The sequence below is a fragment of the Mustela nigripes genome, chromosome 13 (assembly GCF_022355385.1).
Source record: "Mustela nigripes isolate SB6536 chromosome 13, MUSNIG.SB6536, whole genome shotgun sequence".
In the NCBI taxonomy this organism is placed as follows: Eukaryota; Metazoa; Chordata; class Mammalia; order Carnivora; family Mustelidae; genus Mustela; species Mustela nigripes.
Window position 1 is genome coordinate 139,567,367 of NC_081569.1, and position 25,330 is coordinate 139,592,696.

At 55.8% G+C, this 25,330-nt stretch overlaps 1 protein-coding gene across 4 annotated transcripts in view; it reads right to left on the reverse strand.

The window, feature by feature from the left end:
* Positions 1 to 892: 892 nt before the first annotated feature.
* Positions 893 to 25,330, reverse strand: part of BCL11B (BCL11 transcription factor B) — an 89,066-nt gene continuing 64,628 nt past the window's right edge. For all 4 annotated transcript variants that reach the window (XM_059373938.1, XM_059373940.1, XM_059373937.1 and 1 more), the window contains one exon: positions 893 to 3,042. In XM_059373938.1, the coding sequence (XP_059229921.1) occupies positions 992 to 3,042 (2,051 nt within the window). In that variant the 3' untranslated portion in view covers positions 893 to 991. The remainder of the gene's footprint in view (positions 3,043 to 25,330) is intronic.

Consider the following 25,330-nt stretch of genomic DNA (forward strand, 5'->3'; position numbering starts at 1 on the left):
AAGAAAAGCACGGTAGCTGCTGGTCATGCACAACTCTAAGATGCTTTTGGGCCATCTCCCGGGCAGTTCTCAAAACCTCCTATTTCTCTGTCAGTGGTGAGTTTTCTGGGGTGGTGGGGGCTGAGGAGGGGGAAGGAGGGGCCTCTGACTCTCCCCCACCACTAGAAGCTCCCTTAGATGCTGTAAAGGTTGAAATCAACACAGAAAAGTCCTCTGTTATCAGGAGATCATCAGTGCTACATCTCAATTCCAATTCTGAAACAAAGTGCTACAACGTTAAAGATTGTTATCCGCTGTACATCCACCCCCCCCCCCCCCCAAAAAAAACAGCATGCCACTTTTTATTTCAGGACTGAAGGAAAAGAAAATGAAGAAGAAGGAATTAAAAAAAACAAAGTAAACAACTTTAAAAGTCATTTAAGTGTTGGCTTCTTCACAAGAAATTACACATGCTTAGCTTAAATCTCAAAAAAGCAGCGCCCTCCCCCCCAAATTATAATTTAAAAGATAAGCTTCCCTTCTACATCGCTTGGGAATCATTGCTCAGGCTACTACTGGGTTTAAAAAAAAAAACAAAAACAAAAACAGAAACAAACAAACAAAAAAAACCCAAAAACAAACAAACAAAAAAGGATGGATACCCAACAAAATCTCTTAAAGGAATTTAAACAGAAAGAATAATAATAAAAAGTATCTGCACATGCCAAAAAATTACAAAACCCAATAAATACAGAAATTATTGCACAGTTAAAAGGCTCCACAATTTTTACTGCCTCTATCAACCCTCGGGTTTCCATAGGACTTCGTAGACACAGGTTAGGTTGGAGCGCCGCGGGCCCTGCGCCCCGGGGCGGGGCGGGGCGGGGCGGGGCGGGGGTGGGCGGCGCGGCGCGGGCGCGGGCGCGGGGGCGCGGGGGCGCGCGCGTCGGGTCAGCATTCTCTCGGGAGGCGGCGGTTCCACTGTACAGGGGCGGGGCGCCGGGCCGCGCGCTTAGCTCCTCTCGGCCTGCTCGATTTTGACGTCGTTAGTCAGCAAGTGCTCGCCGTGCCACTTTTTCATGTGTTTCTCCAGGGTGCTGTAGACGCTGAAGGGCATCTGGCAGATGTCGCAGCGGTACACCTCCTTGCCGATCTGCCCGTGCGTCTTCATGTGGCGCGTGAGCTTGCTGCTCTGCGCGCACGCGTAGTTGCACAGCTCGCACTTGTAAGGCCGCTCGCCGGTGTGGCTCCGCCGGTGCACCGTCAGGTTGCTGCAGTTCTTGAACACCTTGCCGCAGTACTCGCACGTGTCGCTGCGCCGGCCCTCCTTGGAGCTCGGCCGCCCGGGGCCCGGGCCGCCCAGGTGCGGCGTGCTGCCCCCGCTGGCCGTGCCGCTGCGGCCCGACAGGCCGCCGTCCAGCAGGTCCCCGGGCGGCGTGGAGAAGCGCAGGCTGCCGTTCTCGGACGAGTGCTCGGACGACGTGGCGAAGGGCGACTGGCGCGCGTCCGTGAAGCCCAGGAAGGGGTCCTTCATGAAGTGCCGCGACGCCGCGTAGCCCACGAGCCACTGCGAGTACACGTTCTCGGACGGGATGAGCGCGGCGGGCGGCAGCTCCAGGTCCTTCTCCACCTTGATGCGCTTGGCCGCGCTGTTGAGCCCGGGGCTGGGCAGCGGCGCCGGCTTGCGCGGGAAGAGGCCCGGGAAGGGCTCGGCGCCGGGCGCGAAGCCGCCGCCGCGCCCGTTGACCGCGCCGCCCGGGCCCGCGTCGCCGCAGCCGCCCGCGTCGTCGTCGTCGCCCGCGTCGCCGCCGCCCGGCCCGCGCTTCAGGAAGGCGCCGCGCTTGGGCTTGTCGGCCAGCAGCTCGCCGTACTGCGGCAGCGCGCCCAGCCCCACGTTCTCCATGACCTTGCCCAGCACCAGCGCCTTCTCGTCGGCCAGCGCCTTGGCCGCGCCGCCCACGCCGCCCGCGCCCGCCACCCCGGCCACGCCGCCGCCGCCGTTCTCGCGGTTGCGGCTCAGCTCCGAGTCCATGCTGAAGCTCGACTCGGGCCGGCTCTCGTTCTCCAGCAGCAGCTCCTCCTCTTCCTCCTCCTCCTCCTCGTCCTCCTCCTCGGGCTCGTGGCCCAGCGACGGGTCGCTCTCGTGGTGGCGGAAGTCGCCGTCGGCCGCCTTGAGGCCCTCGCCGGCCAGCTCGCTGGTGCCGGGCTCCGGGGAGCTGGCGGCCGAGAGCCCGTCGTCGGAGCGGCCGGCCAGCGAGCCGGCCTTGTGCATGTGCGTCTTCATGTGGCGCTTCAGCTTGCTCGCCTGCGAGCACGCGTGGTCGCACAGCTGGCACTTGTAGGGCTTCTCGCCCGTGTGGCTGCGCCGGTGCACGATGAGATTGCTCTGGAACTTGAACGTCTTGCCGCAGAACTCGCACGACTTGCTCTTGGCGGGCGGCTGCGGCGGCGGCGTGCCGCCGGGGGGCATGGGCGGCAGCGGCGGCGTGCTCAGGAACGGGGACTTGGGGCTGGGCTGGAAGGGGTTCAGGAGCCGGTGCATAGGGTTGCCGCGGCCCGGCGACACGGGCGGCGGCGTGGAGCTGTTGCCCGCCAGCTCGCGGAGCCGCCGCGAGAAGTCCATGGCGGGAGAGTCGATGGCCATGGGGTTGAGGCGCATGACTCGGTCAAAGGCACTGGGGTGCTGGGCGACGAGCCCCATCTCCTCGGCACTGAGGCGGTGCGGGTCCAGGTGGTGGCGCGGCGGCGGGCTGAAGAGCGGCGGCGTGCCGGGCAGGCGGCCCTCGCCGAAGCCCGGGTGGTCCCGCAGGATGGGGCCCGTCATGCGCAGCAGGTTGAAGGGGTTGCTGTCGCCCAGGAAATTCATGAGCGGGGACTGGGCCACGGCCTCGGGTCCCAGCGGCGGCGGGATGGTGAGCCGCGGCGTGAGCGAGCTGCTGGCCGGCCCGGGCTCCAGGTAGATGCGGAAGCCGTGCGTGTTCTGCGCGTGCTGCAGCAGGAACCACGCGCTGTTGAAGGGCTGCTTGCATGTTGTGCAAATGTAGCTGGAAGGCTCATCTTTACCTGGGGAGACACACGGACAGAAAGGCAGACAGAGCGTGAGAAGCAGACTGGGCGTGCACCGCGGGGCCAGAAACCTGAGGGCGCGCGGGGCCGGGAATCGAGTCCTGGATCCGCAGGGCTTGGGAAGGCGGCCGCAGGGCCCCTTGGGAGCGGGCGGGGCCCGGCGACCTGTCACCCAGGCCGAGACCCCTACCAACTGCAGAGCTGAAGAAGCCGGCTCCGTGGACGGGGAGACCCGGCAAGGCCCCCATCGGCCTCGCCACCGCAGCTAGCACCCGCAGTTCCTAGGCCCCGACCTGCTCCCCCAAAGAAAAGCTGCTCTTGTCGCCTCATCTCAGAAGCCAAATGAGGCGGCGCTGTGAGACCGCCTGACGCCAACCGTAACACAGCCGAGACACCTGCAACCGCGACAGACCCAGGTTTTGTCAACCAAGGCACTACTGACGTCTGGACCAGGATGACTCTGCGGGGGCTGGGGGGGGGGGGGAGGGCTGTGCTTTGTAGAATGTTCAGAACCGTCCCTGGCCTCTCCCACTACAAGCCAGTCAAACTGCCTACACCCCACCCCCACCCCCACCCCCACTGGAGGATCACAAACCTCTTCAGGCCTGACCAAATGTCCCCAGGGGGACGGGGTATGAAGCTGCAGCTCACAGCTCCCCCTCACCTTGAGAACAAGTGATTAGGCAATATTTGATCCAAGGGGTTTCTAAAAAACCCAAGTTGAAGTCAATTGCCCAGCAAACGTCTTTTTAAAGAGAGACGGCTGATACCTCTGCACTATTTGGGATTCCAGCTAAAGGAAATGCGAGGGTTTCGTACACCAGCATACCGTCAAATTCACCCACGAATTACACAGGAGGAATTTAGCATGTTAGGAAGCTCACTGCCCCCCAGTCCCCCTCTGGCCTCACACACACACCCCTAACCATCATGCAGAATCCGGCCTCCACAGGCCCCTGGGCCGGGGAGGGAGAGGGGGCTGCTGGCGTACATGAGGTCCTTTGCTGGAATGCTAACTGCGGGACACTGTCAAATCTGACGCGGCGGTCAGGATGAATGCTGGCAAGTGTGGATCTGTTACATACTGGCTCTGGCGACATCGGGAGCCAATCTTAGTGGACACTTGTGGCACGGAGCCAGAAACGTTACTGTCTTTGTCCATCACTGAGGCAGCCACAAAATGGAGGCTGAACGGTTTCATCCAGAAGCTGTCTTGAGCCGCCCTCCTCAAACTCCGGGGGCAGCGCGAAGCTTTTCCAGTCTGAATTGCTCCTAATGCTTTCTATAAAGGGGCAGGTGCAGGCAGGCCCTGCTTTCCACCAGCAGGCTTGCTCGCTAGCCGGGGAAGGAACAGGGAACAAGACATCACAGCTGGGATCTTGAAAAATCCCTTTTGTTTTTTCAAACTGTCCTGAATCTGGAAGGTTTTAATGCTGACCAAGTATGGTCGCATCAGACTCCCTGGTCCCCTATCCCAGCCTCTTCCCAAAAGACCTTCCAAGATCCCGCGCAGAGATTTAATTTTTGTTTTCCACACACGAGTTCTACTTCCAGGGGGCTTCAGGCTTATCTGTAAAACCCAGGTGAATGAAGGACCCAGTGCCCTGTTCGGGGGGATAGCGGCAGAGAGCAGAGACCTCCCCGCCCCGTGTCGGGTGTGAGCGTCACAGAAGGGGCCGACGGGTCCAGCAGGCGGGGTGCAGATCCTCCCAGACCCCCAAACCAACTGGGCCAGAACACCCACCCCTGGAAACGAAGACGGGCCTTAGGAGCGGGGTGCCTCGTAGTGATCCGACGGCTCTCGGCTCCTAGGTTCTGTCTCCGTGTTTGGTGGGGTCAAGACAGTGGGCGGGGGAAGGCCAGAGAGGAAAAAGGACCCTGAGGGTCGGCTTCACTCTGCTTTTGCCAACAGCTCAAGGAGAACTACTGAGGCAATTTTCTCTCTCCAGCATACCCACTCTGTCTGGGCCATTCAGTGCCCCACGCCGGAGTCCCCGAGGAGACTTTTCCCCGGTTGGAAAATGACAGGGAGGCCTCCCAAGGCCCTGGGGCGCCATGTTTCTCATGGGGCGCCCGCTGTACGGCGGCGCCAACCTGGGCCTTCCCTGCCCGCACGGCCCTCAGCTGGCAGAGAGAACGCCACCTCCTGTCCTCGCTTATTAGTTAATGTACTTGGGACAACAGAGCCCTCTGCCTCAGACTGCCTCACGAGAGAGCTGGCCAGAAGCCACGGTGTTTAGAGCCCTGCTCAAATCCTCTTCTAGAGCAAGACAGAATAAATACGTAATAAATAACAAGAAGATAAATAAAATGTGCCTTTCTGACCTACGAGCTAATAACACAAATGAAGTGCCACATCCCACAAGGTCATAGATCTTCAAATTAAAGAGCGTTTCTGTACCCTTCACCTGGGCTTTCGGAAACTCTAATTAATCGATTGATGGTACGCAGCTGCTTTGGCTCTTCGTCGTTTAAGCGGGACCCTCTTCCCCCCCATCTCTTTGTTCATCATCTTCATCTCCTTGGGCTTCCACTCCAGAGCATTTCCTGTTTCTTGTTCTGATGGCCACGTATTTTCTAGAAAGTTCTATGCTGGTGAGGAATATGGATAACAGAAGAAAATGCAGAATTCCCCAGCAGGCCAGGAATAAAGACTGCTCTTCAGCCGAAATGGCCGATTAAAACCTTTTTTTAACTCAAAATGGCAGCTGCTAGGAAGCATGTAGCTGCATGTTCTAAAGAGCTCAGATGTTTCCACTTCTTGTTTAAAAAAAAAGAAGAAGAAAATTTTTAAAAAGACGCTTTTAAAACTCGGGAGCAGCCCAGGAAGGAAGTTACCTGTCCGTAATTCACCAGCAGGTGGGGAAGAACTTCGTGTCCATCAAATCGGATCTCAGGGCCACCGTGGTGCCGGGGTGAGCTCTTTCTTTTCCCGTACCCCTGAACCGCTTTGGTTCCCTGACTTCCCTTGCACGATGGCAAGATTCACTGCAGGCGACGGCCTTCCCAGGATCTGACAGCTTCTGACTTTTTTTTAAATCTCGCAGGCCTCAAAGGCCCTCCCTAGACAACTCTCTTTCCACTACCCCCAGCTTTTTTTTTTTTTTTCCCTTAATAAAATGTTCATTTCCATATTAGCACTTCATGGTTCTCTCGTGCCTGGAAGTAGCCTTGAGCACTAGGGCTGCTCACTTTTAACAAGTGAACAATGTCAGAAGTCTTTGAAGAGCCACTCGGAACATTTTTCTATTCAAAAACTCACTAAATATTTTACACTTGCCGCATTCCAGTCACAGGCGGCTCATTTTTAAACGCAATGGGAGACCCTTGGCGAGAGGGTTGGCCCCCCTCCCCATCGCAGGACCAGAGGTCACCCCCTCCTCAAGCTAAGGGCCACCTGCCCAGAGGTGAGCTGGAGGCTCAATGAGGCAACCCCTTAGCCGGAGGACCAGAGAGGACCCACCCTCACCACACTTCCCCGGGGGGCCACTGAGACTCCATGTGAGCGGTGGATGCCTGGATCCTTTTGAAGTGACGTCCCCGGCAACATCAAACCGGCCTACAGACCTAGAAACGTCAGCTGCGCTTCGATCACACAATCAGGCTTGGCGACTCCGAACCCAGGGCCCGTGTCTGTCCTTGCTCGATTCCTTCCTCAGACAGCATTACTCTCAGTTGGCAAAAACCCAGATGGGATCTTCTTTGCTCTACTGGCTCTAAAGGCAGTCCTTAGGATTTTCTCCACCCAGAAACGCCCCTTGCCATCTCTAGGTTATGGGGGCTTGGGTGACATTCCCAGCCTTGACATTCCCAGCACAGTGAAGTCGCTCAAATCACAACCTCGTTGGGCCTCGATTTCCACATCAGCAGAATGGGACTAAGATACCTGCCCCCCTAAAGGGCCGGGGGCGCCCAATGAGCTGCCACGAGGGGACCCCTGTGGAAATCGAGCACCACGATGGAGAGGCTGAGTGGGGCTTTCTAGGTTTCAGTATATGGGGTCCGTCCTTGAACCTGGGGGTGCACGTTCAAGTCTGGCAGTCATAAAACCCGCCCCGACTTTTCATGCAGCTGTCTTCATGCGTGAGAGGTTCCAGAGAAGTGCAAACTCACTCGCGGTGAGGGAACCTCCTTCCTTACAGTGACACCTGGGGACCGACAGCAACCGGACCCTCCTGCAATGGATGAGAGTCTCCCTCTGCGGTGAGGGGTTGTTGTTCCTTTTTTTAAATGGGCATTTAAATAATTGTTCCTCCTTATTATGCCGGTTACTCTAATAATACTAATAAAGGTATCATGTCCAATAAAAAATACACCTTTAATGGAGTCATTATTCAATGAAAAGGACACAGTTGAGCACGCTAGTTTAACAGGTCTCTCCGAAGGCCAAGTGATGCCACGAGGAAGGGCGCCTGCGCCCGTGGGAGATGCAGCGGCTGCTCAGAGGGGACAGCCAGGACACCCCTCAGGCCCCCAGCTCACACGGGGCCACAAGCAAGATCCCACCTGGGCCATTCTCCAAAGCTGGAGGCAAAAATTAGAATCCGGACTCTGGGCTGCTGACCTAAGAACCGGGTCTTGGGTTCACAGCCCTCCACAGTTTGCACAGCCCTCCGCAGCCGCTTTTGTATCTCTGCTGGCATGAGCGCCGTCATTACTCACCCCGCCCCTGAGGGACACCAGGCAAGGGCTGCACCCCTGCTGGAAAGAGGGAATGGAAGCTCAGGAGCAAGCAGAGGAGAGTCCCACAGCCAGCAGGGAGGGGGCCGTGACCCTCCTCTAGCTTCCCGACTCCAGGCTCGCTTCCCGCCCACTCTCCAGCACTCAGTACCACCTCAGGGGCTGATCTCTCTCGCTACACTGTTTTATGATGAAAATGGCCAAGAAGGAGGCTCTTCTTCCGCGCCATGTGTCCCTTTAGTGCAGGGCACCGATTATCCTCTCATGGAACCCAGTCGAGGCCACCACGGGCCTGGCCCCCGGAAGGGAGACGTTTCACAAAGTTAAGTGAGCCCACTCGATGGCGTGTGGAGTGCAACAGGACCCAGGACCCAGATGCAGGGGCAGGAGGCTGGATCCCAGGTCCCCTATACCCCAGGAGAGGGCTTGGTTCACCGGCCAACCCCCTAGTCCTCCTCCCGAATCTCTAGCTGCTTACAAGATTGTCTCCACTGTTCCAAAATGGTAGTAATTATGATCACCATTATCCCTAAAACGTGTGGACCCCTCATTAGTTATAAAACCGTCTCCCCTCTCATGATCCCGGAAAGAAAAGGTCAGCCAGCCACCTCAGCGGTTTTTGTAGGTCTTGTGTGTCTATCATTTCTGAGCACGGCCGTCTCTGAAACCTAGAACCACCCTTGCTTGTTCTGAATGTACCCTGTCAACCCTCAGCCTCTCTCCAAGGTGGAGCTGTGGAAACAGTCACCACAGCAGTAAGCCCAGACGTCATGAAGCCCTTACACGGGCCTGTCCACAGTGAAGCAGGGCTGACCTCGCCCGAGACTCCACACAAGCTGCGAAGGAAGAAAGGTCACTGGCCCCATTTCACGGGGGAGGACATTGAGGCCTGGAAGAGGCCACCAGCCGACTGTGCTCTTGAGCCCCATGCTGACTGGTAACAGTCAAGAGAGAAATGTGTCCAGACTGGGCCGCCCCGCCAGGGTACCCAGGCATGGCTGTGCCTCGGCTCCTTTCCTTTTGTCCCAGCCCACATGAGAGTGGAGGTGGCAGCTCTGGGCGAGAACCACAGTAAGTCGGTGAAATCGTGTTGACTGCGTCTCACGGAGAAGTCAGGGATGCACTTTGTTGGTCCTGGGGGTGTCGGGGGGGTGACACCCAGCTCCCGTGTGGTCTCCGGGGTGCTCCGCCAGCCTCTGCTCACAGAGCCCACGCCCCCCCACCCCCGTGGCAGCCACGGCCAGTCCACGCCTGCACTCTTCCTCCAGGCCTTGGAGTCCTCTAGATCTTCATGACCACACAGAGCGTGCCTCTGCCTCTTTGCCCTCCATGGATCCCAGTACACAGAAGCCCAGTAAATGGGGGCCCAGGTGAGACAGGGCTGAACTAACTAGGTGGCAGAGTATGTCCTGCGGAGAGCAAAGACCCCACCAGCCCTTCCTTTGTTCAGTGCACAGACAGGAGCTGAGCAGCCTGGGCGTCCGTCCTCTCCCTGGGTGGACAGTGCGCACTGCAGGGAGATGATGAACAGGACAAGCACTGCAGGTGGGCAGCCGCGGTGCTGGGAGAGCGAAGGATGCACGGGCTCAACTGAACTGGGCCTAGGCCTGCGTTGTGGGGCTGCTGTCTGCACAGCCCCCTTCAGTCCTCGTGATAATTACACATCGCGACAACTGACAGGAGCTATAAAGGAGTTTGGGGGGAACTTCAGTGAGCCGGTCAAAGCCACAGTATTGGCCCTGAGTTGCTGATTTAAATTCATCATCTGAGCTAGATCCCGAGCTCCCTGAGGACAGGGACTGAGCTGGCCCAGGCCGCTGCTGTGACCATGGCCACCCACACAACGACTAATGGGACACACGCTTCAGAACTGCGGGTGACCCGCGAAAACGCTGTGTCCTCACAGCCAGCACCGCGGATCACATCGTCTCCCGGACGGGGGTGTATGGGGGAACCTGCCTGGCCCCACAGGGCTCAGCTCAGCATTCAGCCAGTGCACCGCTTCCTGGGCATTCTGGGCACAGGGCCCACCCAACACGCCCACACCTTTCAGCCACAGCACCCACTACCCAGCAGGCCAGCATCCCAGGGGGATCCAAACAGAACCAGGACGCCAGGCCACGGCCACCGCCCGACCCTCTAAGCCAGCATCAGCAGGACGGGTGCGCAGGCCACCCACCATCCTCCCGTATCCCCTGCTGCCCAGGGGAAGCGAGAGGCCTTCAGCCTTCACTCACACCCCCGGCCCTCTCCTTGGGGCCACATGTTTGCAACCAGGCTGGTACCTGCCAGGCCTTGCACCCGGATTACCTGCCTTTCCTTCTCTGCCTGAAAAATGTCTTTCCAGACCCAGCACCACCGCTACTGTATTCCCCCAGCATTTCGGGAAAACCACCTGATACTGATGGCACGTAATATCATAATCTGTCCTTAACCTTGGTGTGTTCAATGCACATGTGATCTGCACGTACCAATGCCAGACTTGTCCTCTCAAACAGATGCTCACAGAAACTCTAGAAAGTGGGTTTTAATCCAGACTTCATATAAAAAAGAAATGAAGTCTCATCCCAGCTAAGTGCAGGACCGAAGGTCCCGTGGTTTATGGATCACAGAACCCAGACTGACACGGCGTCTGAGCCCAGAGCCTGTGCCACGTCCAGACACACAGCTGGCTGCCCCCTCCATGAGACTGCAGCCTCCGCTGTCATGGGCCTGGGGAGGGGCCAGAGGAGGCCCACCAACCACTTCACCCGCACCCACGAACACCAGCAAGCTGCAGGTTTCGTGCAGGAAATGCCGTGGGTTTCTAGGCTGAGACTAAAGACCTTATACAGATGGGAAAACTCCGCTCGGCCTCACGGTGCTTGGGGACAGACTGTTGACCCTGCCAGCACCCTTGTGACAGAGGTACACTGTGTGCTTCCTATGCCTGGAGTTAACTAGGGCTGGCTCCAGCCTCTCCCACAGCCTCCAGCTCAAGCCTCCAACATTCCCCTAGGCAGCCAGATGCGCACAAAAACACCACCAAATCTTGCTTCAAGCAAGAGCCATACCTGGGAAGTGAGTGAACCCAAAGAAATTTAACTGTGTCCCAAATGCTCTAGGGACATGCTTTTCTCATTCATTCATTCATTCACTCACTCACTCACTCATTCACTCTTTCATCGCACTATCCAGTCATCCACAGCAGACACGACTCAGAGGGATTGGCCACGACCCCTTGCCTCCAGGAGGCCACAGGTAAGGGCTGAGAAGCAAGGGTGAGTGAGTGGACACAAAGGATGCTAACGCAGAACAGAACCGCGGAGGAAGCTCAGAGCACCTGGGGAGAAGGCAGGCAGGTAGGAACACTGCACGGACGGGAGTGAAAACCGGATGCGGGGAGAGGGCCCCTGCCCAGACCACGGAGGGAAGGCATGCAGGTGGAGAGCACTGCACGCGCACCCTCACGGCTGCACAGAAGGGAAAGGCCCGGGAGAGAAAATGGGAGACGCAGCGGGGGAGCGCCGTACCTACCAGAGACTGCAGACACCTGCTTGTGGTGCAGGGCTGTCCTCACTTGTCCACACTCACTGCCCAAACGCAGGGCTGAATATTAAACGTGCAGAAGAGGCACGGCTCTCAGGTGTCCTTATCCTTCTTGTAAGGAAGCCAAGGGGTGCCTCAGGACAGTACCCAAGGTCACCCTACATCTGGTACCCCGGAAACTGCACCGCGATAGCAAAGATGAAAGGATCTGTCCCACATCATGTAGTCACTTGCTCCGTCCCCCTTCCTTGGCTCTACGACACAGAAAGCACCTGCTGGGGGCCAGGCCCTGGGCTGAGTGGAGGGACACAGCAGGATCCTGCCGCCAAGCGCAGGAGCTAATGAGTGCACACGTCTCTAGTGAGGCTTCGGGCCACAAGGTCACCAGGAGGGGCTGTGATAGGAGGCACAGGATCCCGAGGACGGACAGACAGACAGCAGGGGAGGATCAGGGAAGACCTCTCTGGGGAGGAGCTCCTGAAGCTGAAGTCAGAAGGAAGAAGGAAGCAGGAGTCCGCTGTGCAGAGAAAGCAAAGCAAAGGTGTGCCTTGCAGCTACAACGGCACACACACAGGCATGGAAATGGGACCCCAGATTGACGGAGGTGAGGAAGAGGAGGTGGGACTGAAAAGGGGGTTTCGGACCAATCTGAGGAGGTTCTGAAAACACAGAGGAATGGAGCCAGGTACAGGCTAAATTCCGTCACTAACGATTCCACCACGGTGCAAGCTCTAATCTATTTTTTTTAAATATGAAGATTTTCAAACCCACACTCAAGGCCTACTTGAGTCAAAACCTGTTCCATGCAACAAAATGTCAGTACAACCAATGAAGGGGAACCCCTTGAAGGGCTCTTCTGGAGACCAGATCCACCCTTTCCAAATTGTGAAACCATTAAGATATAAAGAAATGAAACCGGCGGGCCCGGAAAATGCAAAGAAGAAATTTAAAATCCAATCTATGAGGCTCACTAGCCTATAAGGTAGCTCTTAAATCACTGTCTCCAGCAGGAGTTCTATTATTCCAGCAAGATTCTCATCTGAACCTCCTAGGCCCGTGATCCAGCTTCAGGAACAGGGTGGTCCAGGTTCTCAGTGGAACAGAGAAGTATTAGAACTGAACTGCAGCAGCAGGCACCATGCACCCCAGATTTCCCCAGACAGTCTCGATTTCAACTGCTCAATTCTGTGGTCAGACCAGGTGTGCAGTTCAGGCTCAGGAAACGGCCACCCACCCCAGGAACAAAGCAGTATTGCTGACCGCGGGGGCATCTCGGGGAAGAGCAAGAACGGCGGTGTTTGCTGGTAAGACGGAAGAGCTGGAGGCAGGACACACGGCGCGATTTTATATGGGGCAACTCACTCACGGCATTCTCAAAAAACCAAGGCACATTCCTCAAGATTATCTTTATAGAGCTTCCCCCTTTTACATAAGGGACGCAAATCAGCTGGAAATAGTATGTCTTCCCCAAAATAGATGAATGCATCATCAGATTCCCTTGAAATCTTTCCGTAGAGTTCTCTGAAAATGACCTACACCAGTGCGTTCTGGTGGGCTGAGAGATAAACTTATTTGGGTGGTTTTGTTCTGCCCCCCCCTCCCCATGCCCTCCAAATACATGAGGTTTTCTAAAAGCGCTGTAGCATTCTGGGGACAGGAATGTAGCCGAGAATGTGAAGCGGAAGCAGAAAGCAAATCCTCCTTATCATTTAATGGAAAAATAAAGAGTGAATTAAGAAATAAACAGGTTAAAAAAAAAAAAAACCACCACTCCAGGCGTGAGCTGCCGGTGTGTGCGAGAGAGCTGGTGTGTGCAGGCGTGCGCACACCTCGTGGGTATCTTCACGCGCGTTCCGGCTGACACAGGAAGTCTCTCTTCTCCATTATTCATGACTTCCTTCGTGAGGCAGGAATCAGGCTTCCTTCCTTTCCTTAAATCCACAAAAATCTCCACATTCCACCCCAAGAAGTATTGCAGGGGCAGTAAATCTCGCTTTAATGGAGTGTACGTTTAGCTCGGAGGAGATAATTGACGTTATGGAGAGCCTCGCCGCCGAGTCCTATAGGTTAGCTAATGCAGAGGGGACTCGTTACCCACACACGACAAACAAGTAGTAATATATGTATATTGTTCAGAGTGGCGTTAGAGCAAAAGTGTTCCGGTCCGCGGGGATTGATAAAACACAAGAAAACAGCAGACATGCACTTGTAAATTTGTCTCATTTGTCTCTGAAGTTAAAGGTTATTCCCTTGTTCTGAATTTGTAATAAAAACATGCTGGCCCAAGGTTTGTGGAGGATGTTTGAATATTTAAATTGTGTATAATGATAGGCAATTATAGGATGAAAACTGGACCGTGTGAATGGGGGAGCACCGTCTGGATCACTAAGTGTTTTCTCACCACCGACTCATCTGTCTTTCGCGTGCCACCCCTCCCCCTCTCGGAGGGCTGCGGGGACGGTCACCAGGTCCCAGGGCCACCAACCAGCAACCAACCAAGCTGGGGTTTGCTCCGGTGGGTAGGTCCCTCCCCTTCTCCTTTTCTTCTTTTAGTTTTGTTTTCTTCAACATGCACGGCACATCTCTCCAACCACAGGCGGAGGAGACCGAGGCCGCGGCCCCTGGCCGGCAACCGGCCACACGCCGTCCTTCCGCAGCCGGTCAGTGTTTCCTCGAGGCGGGAGGCGACGCCCGGCACGGGGAGGAGCCTGGCGGCAGAGTTCGCAGGTCCCCCCACCCACCTGGGCCAGTGGGGTGGGGCTGCCGGGAGCCCCCCGCGGTGCCCCTGGTGCCTCCATGGCACCCTGGCTGGTGCCCAAGGCGCCTGGCCGGCCCCGTCCAGGTTAACCAACGCCAGTGTTTGAGTAACTCCAGCCAGCTTGTCACTGAGCACAAAAGTCATCAGCGAGTGAATGTTCTTTTCTGCACCACAATTAAGACGAATCAATACGACGTGCCACAAATGGTATTTTACTCTCAATAAGAACTCGAGCTGAGTTTATTCAGAATATTTTAGCGCTTCCCCGGGGGATTTTGGGCCGACGCAGATGGCAAATAAAGTACTCAGCCTAAGGCTACAGCACATTATGGTAATTCTAATGTCAGATGTACTTTAATATACAGCTCTATTTAATCACCCCATTATTTCACATTTCCATATGAAAAACCTGCGGCACTTCTGCAGCGCTCTGCCTCTGCCACAGTGCCAGCTTCCTCCAACCCACCGGCAGCCGGGGACATGGTCATCCTCGCCAGGCGCAGCTCCGTGCCGAAGTTTCCGGGCGCTCCTTGCGCAGCCAAGCTGCCCGGCGGGATCCGAAAATCAGAGGATTCAGAGATGTACCAAATGCCGCAGAGGTTACAGAGAAACCAGACCGAGCACCTTTCCACCTCCCCCGCGCACAGGCTCTCTCACACACACACACGTGCACGTGTGGAGAGACAATTACATGCGTGCCTTCCACACCACTCGTCTCCAACACCAGCAGCCACGGCACGGTAGCTGGGCAGCCCAATGGCTAGACCCAACCATGGCTCGGGGCTGGTGGAGGTGTGGCTCCTGCAGAGCCCATGCTGGTGCGTTCTCACTGCACTGCCCCTCCCCACAGTCCCCCACCTCGGGTACATGAAAGCAGTAGCAATGCCAAGGGACAGGGGACCTGTGTCAGTGGTGACAAAGGATGTGGGCAGAGCAAGTGGGGGGTCGGGGTAGGGGGCAGGGGAGCGGCAGCCAAACTGCCTGTACAGGCTGGAGCAGGAGGCCCCCAGGACAGCGTTGTCAGGTTTGCACTGCAGAACCTGAAGCCGAGAAGCCCAGGCCCCAGGGGGGATGGCGTCCTGTGAATTCCAAATGGCTCTTGCACCTCCAGGCTGGCTCTGCTGGCCAGCTGGCAGAGAGAAGCCAGCGGAAGCCTGGGTTTTGGCTGAGCCCAGGAAATCACTCTCTCGCGGTCACACGCATACTTGGCCACACGGTGTTCCAAGGAAGACCGGCACAAAACCCACTGACTGCCGGGGTCTTGATTTCTCGAAGAGGAGTCTTTTGATGGATGAAATGACAGCTGGGCACCTCACCCTCCCAGCTGCCCCAGGACTGAGTCAACGTTAAAGCCACAGAACACGATTCTTGTAAATGGGTACAGCATGTCATCAAAACGAAGCGCCTGCCGTGAGCAAGTGAGGTCCGGTTCCCACCACGGGGTACCAACCTCTCAGGAAGGAGGGAAGTGAGGAGAGAGGAGGGAGGGAGGTCAGAGAGAGCTCGCACAGGAGGAAGGGCAATAGAGAATGTCCCAGCATGCGCTGCCCAAAACACCGGCAAACACCTCACAACCATCAGTTTGCTGGTAAGATGATCAGGTACCCAGTGCTAGAGCTGTCGCGGAAGCTCCACGTAGGAAACATTGTAGAGAAAACGACTTGCTCATTTGAAGGCGCAGACTTTGGCCAACGTGGCTATTCCACCGCCTGCAGATACCACCGGGACGGACAGCTCACCGCCCCTCACCGGCCACACCAGGGCTCACCGCCCTCAACGGCCACACCAGGGCTGCCTTCAAACCCAGATCATCCTGCAACTTCTTTTAAAAATTCACTTTGGGGGTAAAAATCAAGTGGGGGACTCATTCTCAATTTCCAAGGCCCTTGAGTCCACCCTGCTATTATTGCTGATTTATAACCCTAAAAACGGGTCCTAACAGTCTCCAGGCCTTCTCTGGCTGTAAGTTTGGGGAAAAAGGCCAGACTGGTGGTACTCAACAGAGGACTGTTCTGCCCCTGTAGGGAGTTTGGCAGTGTCTTGAAACATTCTGGATTGCCACGATTGGCAGAGGTGAGGCTGTGGCTGGCCTCTACTGGGTTGGAGCAGGCGTCCTACGACAAGACACCAGCCAGCCCCAAATGTCAGCAGAGCTGCAGATACACCTCCCAGGGAAAGATTCCCCATTTCAGTACCGACCTCCTTGTAGGCTCTGCGGCTTAACCTGCAAAACTGACTGAGAGAGAGAGAGAGAGAGAAAAACGGGGAGAGAGCAAGGAGGGGTGGGGAAAGAGGGTGGAGAGAAACTCAGAGTCAGAGAGGAGAGGAGGGGCCGACGTCATTTACTTTTGGCAAGAAGCGAGCTTGGGGCATCCCAGTCGGCTTCATCAGTACAGAAATCGTCTGAATCCCAGAGTCGCTGGGGCCGGTGGGTCTGGGGCTCCCAGGGAGCTCTGCGCCTTGCAAGCGGGAATGCCAGCCTGAACAGGCAGGGGGAGCAGGGGTGGGCTAACGATCCCCGCACCCCCTCCCCAGCTCTCCTCCAAAAGCCCTGCCTCTTGCGGGACGTCCCCCTCCAGAACTGGGCTCTGCCACCCGGGCAGGGACGTCGGGGGCTGCCCCAGATTCGGCTGCTCACATGTGAGCCTTGCAACAGCCGCTGCAGGAGATGAAAAGCCAAATATACTTCCTGAAGTCAAAGAGATAAAAATACAATTTCTGCTGTGTACGGCACTCTTTGGCGCGGCTGCAGCACTTACGGGGGGGGGGGGGTATGGACAGGGGGGGGGGGGGGGGGAGAGGAGATGACCACGCAGGCTTAAGTAAATTCTTTTTTAAAAAAACACACGATCCAGAGAGATTACATAAAAAGTACAATTAAGGACCGCTCAGAATCCCGAGGCCTTCAAGAACGTGCTGCCTCCGGAATATTTTTAGAACAATCACTGGAGTGATTCTTCTTAGTTGTAGAAACACTCCAAATCAGAAAGTCAATTTTTCCTCTATTCGCAGAAGCGAGCTGGCCCCACTGGCCGGCAGCGCGTGTTTTGCTTGGCGGCCGTTCGCAGCACTGTCTTGGCAGCGTTTCCTTGGAGCGCGCACGGGGAACCTGGCGCTCGCACACGGTAGCACTTGCATTTCAAACGGCCCAGCCACGCTTCCCTAATAACAGCCTGGGAACTGCAAAACCCCTGTAAGCCCAGCCCTTTCAATGGGGAACAGAGCTCGGCCCCTTCTCACCACAACAGGGGTTGTAAACTGGGGCTGGGGCTTTTCAGTAAAGATGTTAAAAGGCAGGGGGGTGGAAAAAACAACGCTGCCACATTCTGGGGAGGGTGCAAGCGACCTTCCCCCTCGCCCCTTGCTTCCCCCTACCCCAGAGGCCCAGCCTCGGCCGGCTCCTCCAGCCCATCTGCCCTCTGGACAGGCACCAGCTTGTCTCGGGACCTGCTGGAGTATTTGCCCAGGAAGGGGCATGGGGGCTCCTGAACCATACTGGGGCTGGGGGTCCTCAAGTCTGACAGATCTGGCTCTCCAGCTTCTAGCCTCGGCTGAACGTGAACGTGAACGAGTGACCTCGACGGTGGGCTGAGTTCCCTTGTCCTCTGGCGGCATGACTACCGGGGGGGTGTCTTGAGATCGCATGAGGAACCTCGTGTCGGGTCAGTGCTCAGCAGAGGAAGCTGCTGCCCAGAACGTGAATGAGCACACGAATGAATGGGCGGGTGAATGAATGAATGACAGCAGGGGCAGAGCAGGGCCACCACGCAGGGGTGGCCCACGCCTTCCTGGGGCAGCGGCCAAGGCCCCACCCTCCACGCCAGGGGTGCCGTCCCTCAGAAAAGGGACTTCCAGGTACAATTTCCACCCCTCCCTGGCAGCAAGAAATGTAGTTATTTGGGCCTCTGAGAACTGGCTCCTTACCACTGTCTCTGCCTCACACGTTCCTCTTTCTCTCTCTGTGTTGTTTACAAAGGTTTCATTATGTTTTCAACTAATCAGAAAGGCCCTGCTAATACACAATTAACATGTGATTATAAAAAAAAATTAAAATAGCTTCCAGAAGAAGGAAATGTAATTAAGTAGAGAATGCTTTTCAATAAGTGCTTGCTTTAACCCATTGTCAGAACACAGTCTACGTTCGTCCACAATGCCTGGAACAGATGCCAAGGGCAGAATGTTAAAAGCAAGTTTAAAAAAAAAAAAAAAGGGACATTATTTTCTGGAGGAATAATAGCCATCGAGTTGGCACAACATGCCGGAAAGCTCAGATTCTGCCTGCAGAGGGGTGACCTCCCCCAATCCTCTCACCCTCTCTCCCAGAAAAATACTTCCCTTCTAAAAAATAAAAGAAATGAGTAAACCCAAATCCAGGATCATAAGAATGAGCACAAGTGAGTGAAGAAACAATAGTCTCACACACACACACACTCTCTCTCTCTTACAGACTCCACCACTCATAGATGTTGTCGTCCAGAGCACGAGGAGAGCCTGATATCACCACTTTCTGATCAAGTCTGTGATCGTTTTGTTTGAAATCATTTGAGCCAAATTTCGAAGGAAACTATCTTTAAAAAGCCCAAGTCTAAAATGGGGTTTTGACCTCCCATTCAAGAAGCGAGCTGACAAACGCAGAGATTCTGTTATTTCCCAGCTCTTCTTGACCCTCAAATCAATTCTATACGCCAGCGCGGGTCCAGCCCCCGGGTGACTGGCCCGTGAGCATGTCGACGGGAATGAAGGCCCGCGGGACCTGATGGTTTCTGCTGATCCTTACGGCTGCACAGCAAATGGCAAATTCAACAAGTTCCCAAGGAAATGGGAACTCGGTGAGAAACACGTGTGGCCCTGTACACGAAGCATCGGTCTTCACAATTCTCCTAAACATGATGGGGAAGAAAAAAGATTGGGAAAGTTGGGGCCGGTGGCAGGGCTGGGGGACCTGTATTCCGTCCTCCAGGCCTGAGCAGAAAACAAGCATTTCCAGTCCCAGACTGTCCCCAGTGGTGGACGCAGCAGATGGTGGATGGCCTGCACCGACTCAGAAAACGCACCCGGGTCTGGTGGGCCGGGCCTGCTAAGGAGCTGGGGCTTCTGGATGAGTGCTCCGGAGTCGGGGCAGAGCCAGGGGCCTGGGGTATGGCTGGCCTCCCAGCTGTGCAGCCCCATTTGCCCCAAGCAGTGGGCACAATGCAACGGGCTTCTGGTCTAGACTCAGCAGTGACCAGCTGGACAACCCTGGGCAAGGCACCCTACTTCTCTGCATCTGTCATTTGGTGTGACCTCCCTCGACTGTAAAATGACCCGAAGAGTAAGCTCGTTTCTATGTCTTTTGGGGAAAGGAGTGCAGAGTGAGGCCCCGAGGAGGTCTCACGGGAAGTGCTGAGACCCAGGCCTGGACAGTCTGGCTCAAGAGCCCATTATCTTAACCACAGACCGACTGCCCTCAACAAGAGGGACCCCGGGAGCGCTGACAGACGCGTACCACGAGAACCAAGTCGGCGGGGCCTTGCTCTGTCCTCATGACCCAGACGCCTACTTGCACTGCGTTTCCAAAATGAGAAACCGAGGCTAAGGGTTGCCTGAGGACTTGCCTGAGGCTACCGAGGCATAAAAACAGGGGCAGGTGACAAGCAAGCTCGCCCTGCCGCACTCCCCCACCACCGGCCGCAGCCAGCATCAGATGGGGAAACCAAAGTCACCCAAGGTGGAGAAAGGACTTCCCAAGGTCACACACCAGCCAAGCCCTGAATCAGGAACCTCACCAAACCATCACAGGCACCAACACGGCGGGTCTATTTGACCCAGGACTCCTTCTGGAAAGAAAGAAAGAAAGAAGAAGCCACCAATGGCTCCCCTGTCATTTTCCATGTGTCCTCTGCAGGGCTCCCCCTGTGCCCTGGTTTCACAGAAGAGACCAGAACAAAAAAGCAGATGGCACATCCATGGCCTACACCCTCTGCCCAGAGTCGTGTCCTTGCTCTGCCCCACCACATTTCCCTGGGACACAGCACCCCAAAAATAATGGCCTGCCCCCATTAAATGCTTGCCGGTACCTCAGTATGTCGTCACTAGCCCGTTAGCCTTGTCACTTCGAATTCCAGGGAGAATCCAAGGCTCAAGAGAGGTCTCTGCCTGAGGTCACACACACGGGGGCCTGCAGGACAGGTGGCACTCGAGACAAAACAGGAGTCTCTACTTGATAGCACCTGCCTCCCCCGCGTCCCCAGTGACAACAGGCCTCCCTACAACAGGAGCCTTGTCCGGTCCATCCTCATATCCCTTCACCACGCAGCATGGCTGACACACAGTAGGTGCTTGCTTTCCTAACACCTGCTGGACTCCACTGACATGCCTGCCTACGGCCCAGAAGGGCCGTGAAAATTCTGCACTTGGCGCCTGCCCCTCGCGTCTGCCCAGCGCAGCAAGAACTGACAATTCTTGCTAGATAAATATCTGGAAAGAAGTCGGGAAACAATTAAAACTAGAAGCTAATAAATGATGGAGAAGCCCATGAGCCAAGTCCTGGCCCACTTCCCAGTCTTCATTCGTGCATCAGAAAACCCCAGCGGTCCGAGGCTTCAAGAGGGCAGCTGGGCAGTGGGGCTGTCCGACGTAATATAAATGGGAATTAGATATGATCGAATGTACTCATCGCATTCCCAACAGCAGCCACTCTCCCAACTCCCCTTCCCGTGGCTCCCCAGCCAAGCCCCTTCTGGGGAACTCTGGACAGATGATCTTGTAACCAGGCAACCAGGAGGAAAGGTTCCAAAGTTCCTCCACAGGAACCAGGGCGCCGCATTCTGCCGTGGTGGCTACCGGGACACGGCGCTGTGACGCTCTCTTCCGGACCTTTAAAAAAGTAGGGGGTGGGGGTGCCCTGGCTATTCACCCAACATGAAGACTGGAATGTCCTGGTGTTCCCTCTTCCCCAGCAAGGTCTGCGGGCCCACCCGCTCTGCAGGAAGACAGCCCCGTGTCCCCGCCAACAACAGGATGGCCGTCATATGTCTTCAGCCACGGGGCCCAGGACACAACCCTCCCGGTCTCACAGCGTGCAGCACCCCACCCCCTCAGACCGCACACCCTCTGCAGCTGTTTTGGCAAATGCTTCCAACATTCTGGGAGCCAGAAACCTCAGAGGTTGGGGGGTGGGGTCAGCTGCACTTTGGGGAATTATGTGCCCATAGTCAAGGAGAATACCTTGTGTCCTCGGGAGAGGGAGACACGGAAGGGGGATCCTGGAGCCCCTGACAAGACCACAGAAGCTCTGTGTGTGGTGAGGGTGTGCACCCACCCACCCACTCTGAAAAATCCAAACCCTTCTGAAGCGGCATTAGACACCTCAAAAGCCTTGCGCTTTCACTGGGCATTCGGCGTCACCCAGGAGTTTTCACATCCGAGGGGATGCTGGGTCCTCTGCGGTTGGCAGGGTGCTGTGATTATCAAGCTGAGTGTGGTCATGGTAGGCTCGGGGCTGCTCGGGGCTGGAGGGGGGACATGGAGCCTCCACCAGGAGCCTCCCCAGTGCTAGAATGGGGCCTGAAGGAGTTGGAGACATAATGTCGTGAGCTTTGTCCTCATGCCTGGGGGTATACCCAGGCCAGGGATGCAGATCCAGAAGCCAACTGCAAGTCTGCCCACCCCCTGCCCCCCTGGCCTGGCTCTCCTTAGGTACAGCGAACAGCCTTTGCTGTTCATCTCATCTGAGGGCAGGTACAGGATTACAGAGGATGGCGTCAGGGTGGACACCGTGGGCAGATGAGTGAGAAGGGGAACACGGGCAGACGCGCACACCTGCCGAGGGCCCAGCCCGGGCCAGGCACTGACCCGGGCCCTGAAGAAGCCCCTCGCACCTTCCTGCCAGCCAGCCAAGGTCAGCAGACAAAGTAGGACCTTTAAAAAGTGGGGGGTGGGGGTGAATTCAGACACTCTGAATTCAGGGCAGACACCTCACTGCGTTTCTTTCCCCAGTAACCACAGTGCACTTACTAAAGAAAATGAATGAAGCTGGAGAATTAAAAATTAGAATTTTTTTTCACCGAGAGAGCAAGCCTCTCTCCAGAGAGCACATGAAGACCCTGTTGGGGCGGATGGGGGGGGACCAGCATCCCCGTACCTGATGATGGTCTTCTGACGACACCGAGAGGCACATGTGCACATGCACACACACCACACTCACTCTTCCAGCTGCGGGAAGACAGTGTGAGTCTAACTTCTCTATCCGCAGGGAACTGACCAGAGCCAGAGACTGGGCGGACAGCGGGAGGCGCGGAGACCAGGCTTCCACTAAGCCAACGTCCTTACCAAATGTCACACTTTGGAAGCAGGCACCCAGCCCCGGAAGATGAGGGTCTGGGCCTCACCAGGGGCCCTGACTCCCAATTTGGAGCCATAAGCAGGGAATGGAGATAAGGTCAATGAAAAGAGGGTGCCTCCTGCCTGGGCCGCACTGTGGAAGTCACCGTCACGGCCCGGCTGACGCAAGCCTTCAGCTCCTGTAACCCTGATACACATAAGGGCTGAAGGGTTTTCTGGGACGTGGAAAGAGGAGCTAATGAAGCCACAGGCTTGGCAGAAACCGACACAGGGTGCCTGGCTAGAAACTTCTCTTTCCAATCAGCAGAAGTAACCATCACTTGTGAAATCATCATTGCTGTGCCTCCTGATTTTTAAAGGAATACTTCCTTCTCATAGAAAACTTTACAGATACAGACCAGAATACGGGAGGAAACACACTACCAAAAACACCTCCATGAATATGGTGGCATTCCCTTTGCTACAAACACGCGCGCGCGCACACACACACACCTGCTGACTGGGCCCTTCCCATGTAGAGTTCTGGTTTGGGCCTCCCTCTCCTGGGTGTCACATTGGGAGCATTTCCCCACATCGCTAGAAACGCCGCGAAGTCATTATTTTTGGTTGCTATGTGAAGTTCCACGTCCGGCTGGGAGACCGCACATTCTAACCATTCTCCTCCCTCCTGGGATCTACTTGCTTCCAGAACTTTCCACCATTACAAGGAGCCTGCAGGTGTGTGCATTTTCCTGCGTATCCATGGCGAGCCTTCAGGATGGCGTCCCACAAGTGGCACTCCCGGGTGCGGGGGGTGAAGCGTCTCAGTACACGTTCCAGGGGACCCTTCCAGCACCCATCCCGGCGCTTCCTTACATTTCAGCCTAACAGGGCAGAACAGCTAGCCAACCTCACCCTCGGTCAGCACACATCCAGACTTCCCGTTTGATCACTAATTCTGGAAGAACCCTCCCCAGCTGGGCCAGTGGGCGTGTGGCTCTCCTGGTCCATGCCAGACTGACGATGCCGACCGAATGGGGACGGCTGTCTCCCCCGCACACCCCAGAGGCAGGCCCGGCGCTGAGGACACACCAGCGAGCCTTCCTCCAACTCCCTGGCTGCCAGCTCCCTCCTCAGAATGATGCTTTGCATGGGGCCACTGTCCACAAACAATCATTTTTCAAAAAACAAACAGAAAAAGCGAGTCGCCGATACTTTTGCGCGATACTTGTCCGCTTCCTGAAAATGCGAGATAATGAATAAAAATGTTCATTACTGAATTATTCACTTTCCTCCCTGATTCACGTCCTGGTAATTACCGTGACCAGCCTAATAAAAACTGCTACAAACCGAAGGTCAACTGGCAGTTAGAAGTGTTCATTTTCATTTCAATGTATTCATCTCCGGCTCCTAATGGCCTCATTTTCTCCCATGCTCCTTAATAAATACCACTGAATTACAGGTTAAATAGCTAAATTAAATTATTGCAATTACAGCGTGCAGAGCCCTGAATCTGGGTTTACCTTTCCCAGTTCAATTAGAGGCGAAGTTTCAACAGCCGTGGAATTCTGATTGCTGTCAATATTCTCAATTGCTGAGAATCCGCACGGGCGCCCAGATATTTGGTGAGAGGGTTTCCTTCCCCCCGCTTGTTTCTGAGGGGCTGATTGGAGCTCTCGACTAAAACAAAATCACACAATCAAAAGTGGTTTTTGGAAAGCGACCACAAGGCATAATTGATTCCTTTCGACTGAAAAGGGAAAAGACTTAGCAGGGTTCTGGCTAAACGTTGTGTGTGTGCGTGTGTGCGTGTGTGTGCGTGTGTGCGTGTGTGTGTGTGTGTGTGTGTGTGTACACACAAAAGAACACCCCCAACTTCTGAAGGGGAAAGTACATTTCAATAAGTCCAGATCCTCTCTCCTTCATGCCACTGGCCCACAATTATTTTACGGGTCCACATTAAAGAACTTCCTCATTATTTAAATATATTCTAACGCTTGTTGCTATTGCCTCGCCACAGGATTAATTATCCAACATCCCTTATAAGACAGAGTGTCTTAATAATACGGAAGGCCTGGGAAGGGGGGGAAAAAGACCTCGCCTCTTCTGTTTCCCCAAACCCCAAGACGTGAGAGTCTATTTCTTGTGGAAGAGCTCCCCCTTACTTCTCTGTCCCTCTGCTTCTAAAGGCACCAAACCCCACCGCTGGCAGGGCTTGTCTTTTTTCTTTTTTTTAAACAATCTCATTAACACACAGCAACAGCACGGGTGAGCGGCGAAGGCCCACGAGGCCCACCCACGAGTGTTTAGAAATCTGGGATGCGGCAGAGAGCCACGTCATGGGGAAGAGAGCCCACCCACTTTCCTGGCCCCCAAGCCCAGGCCTGGTCAGACTTGAGGGGAGAGCCGGCTCCACCCCGGGGGGCAGGGGAGGGGCTGGCGGAATGCCGTCATCCACACAGGAGGCTGCTTGGAACTCTGTCATCCCGGCTCAGAAAGCCCACGGCTGAGCCACAGCCAAGCATAGAAAGGCTGGTGCCCAGAGCGAGAGCCAGGGGATGTGGGCAGTGACTGCGATCCGGGCACGGTGGTCATCAGGCAAGGGTCTACTCAGAGAGCTCTGCATAGGAACTCACATCCGGAAGCCTTCTAACCATGACAGGCCTCTCTCTGGGGGTCTGGGGCGCTCTGTCTGTTTCCCAGAAAGGGGGAGATTTCTCTGCCCCAGCCCAGGGAAGCCACTTCGCATGTGACACTGGAATGGGAGGCATCTATGTTCGTACCACATGGCCCTCTCCTCCAGCCAGGGTCACAGCCAAGGCCCAGGGATCCACTACAGATACTTGTTCTGGGGCCTGGGCCACAGCCCACCGAGGCCACGTGCCCCTATATGGCAGGTGACTGACACAGGCACTTCCAGACCAACCCAGAATAGAAGCAGAGAGAATAGGAATAGGAGCTGCTTGAGGACAGGGCCTCCCTCGGGCCTGGCCCAGAGCGACCCTGGGTCAGTATCTG